This window comes from Etheostoma spectabile, chromosome 19, assembly GCF_008692095.1.
Source record: "Etheostoma spectabile isolate EspeVRDwgs_2016 chromosome 19, UIUC_Espe_1.0, whole genome shotgun sequence".
NCBI lineage: Eukaryota > Metazoa > Chordata > Actinopteri > Perciformes > Percidae > Etheostoma > Etheostoma spectabile.
Genome location: NC_045751.1, coordinates 15,035,886 through 15,039,818, shown reverse-complemented (window position 1 = coordinate 15,039,818; position 3,933 = coordinate 15,035,886). Strand labels below are relative to the sequence as shown.

Genomic DNA, 3,933 nt, shown 5'->3' with positions numbered 1-3,933 from the left:
CTGAAGACAGATGGAAAAGAAAACCCTGGCAAATGTCATTAAAAAGACAGAGCATGCTCTTCCGCTGCCCACATTTCAGTTATAGACAGGATTAACTGTAGCGCTGTATAAACCCCACTTCTAGGATACGATTTTTACATAACAGTTGAGAAAACAATCTCATCTCAAGGTGAATTTTGTGGCTATATCTTATCACACAATCTTTATCATTTATGTGGAGGTCTTGGTTAAATATGGAAACATGACACAGATGTTCAACTTTCTGTTTTTTCAGAGCATTGAAAGACTTAAAGGCTGAGGTTCCAAGTTCGATCTTGACCTAAGAAACAACAGTTACAAAAACACTGTACTAGCACTTCTGGAGGGTTTGACCTCATTTGATACTTCAGCTTTTAAACCAACATGGACAAGAAGTCCTTCAAGTGCTCAAAAACAAGATTACATATACAATTGACCTTTTGCTAAGACCAACCCGGCCAGTTTGTGAAATGTTATTTTGATTTATTGATTTGTGTACAGGTCACGTTAAGGTTGTTTATTTTGTGTACAGGTCATGATTTTTAAACGTGACCATTTCACAGAATGCCATGACACTGGGCTGCTTTGGGGGACGCAACAACGGTGAAATGAAACGGCGTACGCGGGACGGTGACAGCAACTCGCACCGGGACACAATCTGCGGCCTCGGGGGGACGCAACAATGGGGAAATGAAACGCCACACGCCGGCCACAACAATGGGACGGTTGTGGTTAGGAAAAAAAGACCGGGGAAAGGAACCGTCACACGCAGGACACACCGACAACAACGGCATGGTTGTGGTTATGAAGAGAAGAACGCAGAAAGGAACTGCAACATGCAGAACAGGATCTCCAGTCTCCGGGGTGAAAGTCCTGTATTGTTTGACCCATTTTAATACCACTCACTACTGTAATTGTTCTGTGATCACGAAATAGGCTTCCCCTTGAAATGCATTACTTCAAAATTTGTAATCAACACACATTAACGTGACCTGTACACAAATAAATAGATGAAATAACGTGACCATGTATGCCATGAGACTGGGCTGGGCATGGCACACTTTCAGCTTACAAAGGTAACGGTGGTAGGTTTACCATCAAAATTATTTGTAACTTTTGTAACAATGGCTGATTTTGGCTTATTTTAGAAAGACAGACAAAAGCAGGCCTCTCGTATCTAATCGACAACTGTCGATTTTTCTCGCCGAATTGTCAGCCGTAGCAGTTGTAGCTAGCTAGCTAATTAAGCTAACGATAGCGGCGTGACTTTGTTGAAAACACATTCTCCCGCTGACATTTTTATGTTTGCAGTGGATTCGTTTTAAAAGGAGAATCCTGTAAAAGAGAACCTTGATAGCTAACAGATCGGCAGACTACATGCTATTGTACTAAAAGACTAAGACTAAAGCTGCATGTTTCAGGCAAAAAGTCAGCATCCTCAAAAGTTGATCACCCATAATAGACATATAGCCTGAATAAAGAAACCTTATTGTTTTTTTTCATCATAAAATGTTAACTACAAAAAGTAATTGGCCTTAGAAGTAATGCTAGCTTACTTACCACTACTATCACTACTACTAGCCTCTTATTTAGTATTTTACCATTCCATGACAACTGGGAAAACTCCAAGCGCTATGTAAATGTAGTCCCTTATGTAATAATCATGTGATATGTTGATCATAAACTCCAGAATAGCTACTAAATGGACATTGTGGTGAGATGTTTTCTTAACTTCTTTATTCCCAGGAACACTTTTAGAACATATTGAAATATGCAGATGATTTGTTTGCCAATCAGTGTTTTATTTTATTTTAAAGGCATAGGCCTACCTTCTTGTGGGTGTAGATATTTTTCCCTGCTTGTATCTAGAGAGAGATTTATTGCATCATTGCATATTGCCTAAATGTCTCACTCAGTGTCTTATGTGGTTATCTGCAGCTATTTGTGCTTCAACTGTGTCACAAGAAATGCTTAGAAATATTACTCACACCGCTTCGATCCCAGTCTGTGGTTTAGGACCTGCCAAGGGGTTACAAGAAAGTGAAAGGGGTCATGAGAATGTTAACAGCACAGGAAAGTAGATACAGTTTCAGATATTTATCTTTTCTTTTTTACTGATTAAACTGAAGTCCTCGGGCCTCTAAAAATTACAGGGTTAACTTAGTCATGACTCGTAGACATAAACATCTCGAGGAGAGCTCGGAATCTTGCAGTCCAATGCTGACCTCTTGTGGATCAAACACAACACTGCCACCAGCTCATTTGACAGGCAAACATGATCTGATCTGAATGGTGTGTTAATTCTACTCTTTCAGTGAGCCCTGTCGGGTGGTTGCAGCCTGTCGCAGCAGCAGCTCCCTGGCCAGGTCCGGCCTGCCGCTCTTGGCCAAGCAGTGAGCCAGCTGAGAGGCCTTGGGTTGGTGCGTGGCAGCAGGCAGCCCCCTCCTCCACATGGCCAGGGCATGGAAGGCCTGGGTGGACAGGCTTTCCCCGGCCCGGAGCTTCACCAGCTGAGCGGCGCTTCGACGGAGACGCAGGGAGAGCACTAGAAGGGCTACATCCTCCTCCGAAAGCTCCCCAGACAGCCAGAGAAGAAGAGAGTCTGACAGGGAATCTGGTGGGTGGGCAAGGGATGAATGATGGAGACACTGGTGACCTGAAACTGATGCATTTATATTTTCAACACTAGCAACAGCTCATTTGGGGAAAAAATGCAAATGTAGGCAAATACATACATATAATAATCAGCTATGACATGAAAAATGAAATATTCAGGTAAAGTATCTCAAAGCATGTCACCCACCTGTCTCCTTCCATAACTCCCCCCTAGCTGTGATGGGCCGATTAATCGTTCTCACTTTCTGAAATGAAATAGAAAAAAAAGTAAGGATCTTCTTTGATTGTGAAGGTCAACTTCTTTAACAGAATGCATAATGTAGAATTCCTTGTGAATGCTTCTGCACCTTGGGTAAAGTCAGGGACAGCTTACAGACGGGCTCTCCCAGGAGCTTTGTGTCCATCGGGACGGGTCTGTCACCTCGCCACTCCAGCTGACCTCTGGTTACCTTGTAAAACATGGCCGTGCCTTTGTAGTGGGGGGAACTGTAGTTCCTAAACGGATCCACTTCTGTTAGATACACAATAAGGTGATTCTTCTGCTGGCTGTGGAAGGTGATTCGCTCATGTGGGACACCATGTTGGTCGTTGTGAGATCCTGTTGTAAAAAATGAACGAATGAAAATGAACATTCAAAATGTTATCACTTCAACCAACTGAATCCAAACCAGTCAGTATGTCATCTTCAAGTGAGAAGGAAGACAGGAGAGTAAACATACCTGAGACTGAACACACTGTACATACATTCTTCTGTCTGCCTGTGCAAACATATTATTAAATGTAGTACATGGTCTGTGCCATCCAGCAGCGGGAAGACAGACCTGTTTAGACCTATGGTAGGTGTTTGGAACCTTCTGATTTCCCCAACAACAGCGACAACTATTTTTATTATTTCGATGCTTTTGCTACCTTTAAGGCTACAGCAAACCAAACTATGTGTGTTTTAACTCAAAAGCAATAAAACACACATAGTTTGATTTGCTGTATACTGTCAACCTGCTAATAGAGACTGACATGCAATTCTTTTGTAAAACATTATTCATGCTTTTTGTCCTTTTTTCCCTCCATAGGAATGCAAGGGTGCAGATTTAACACATGACACCACACTGCTAGAATACCAAACCTGGCCAACTTTTCACACAATATATTCCATCTCTAAGCATCATTCCTTTTAAGTTTTTTAAATCGCAAATGGAAAAGTGTTTGCACTCTGGAACCCAGGCTTCTCAGGAAGTAGGGTCAGATATGTTTAGCCAAGGTAAATCATTTCTTATGACAGAAATGCCCGCACAATGACAA

At 42.1% G+C, this 3,933-nt stretch overlaps 1 protein-coding gene across 2 annotated transcripts in view; it reads right to left on the bottom strand.

Annotated features, from left to right (window-relative positions):
• Positions 1-2,211: 2,211 nt before the first annotated feature.
• The window catches only part of dthd1 (death domain containing 1), a 13,180-nt gene continuing 11,458 nt past the window's right edge, over positions 2,212-3,933 (bottom strand). The window contains exons 8-10 of one of the 2 annotated variants that reach the window (XM_032499227.1): positions 2,982-3,232; positions 2,822-2,879; positions 2,212-2,632 (exon numbers count right to left, since the gene is read on the bottom strand). In XM_032499227.1, the coding sequence (XP_032355118.1) occupies positions 2,322-2,632; positions 2,822-2,879; positions 2,982-3,232 (620 nt within the window). In that variant the 3' untranslated portion in view covers positions 2,212-2,321. Of the gene's footprint in view, positions 2,681-2,821; positions 2,880-2,981; positions 3,233-3,933 lie in introns of both variants that reach the window. The other variant, XM_032499228.1, reaches the window with a different exon arrangement.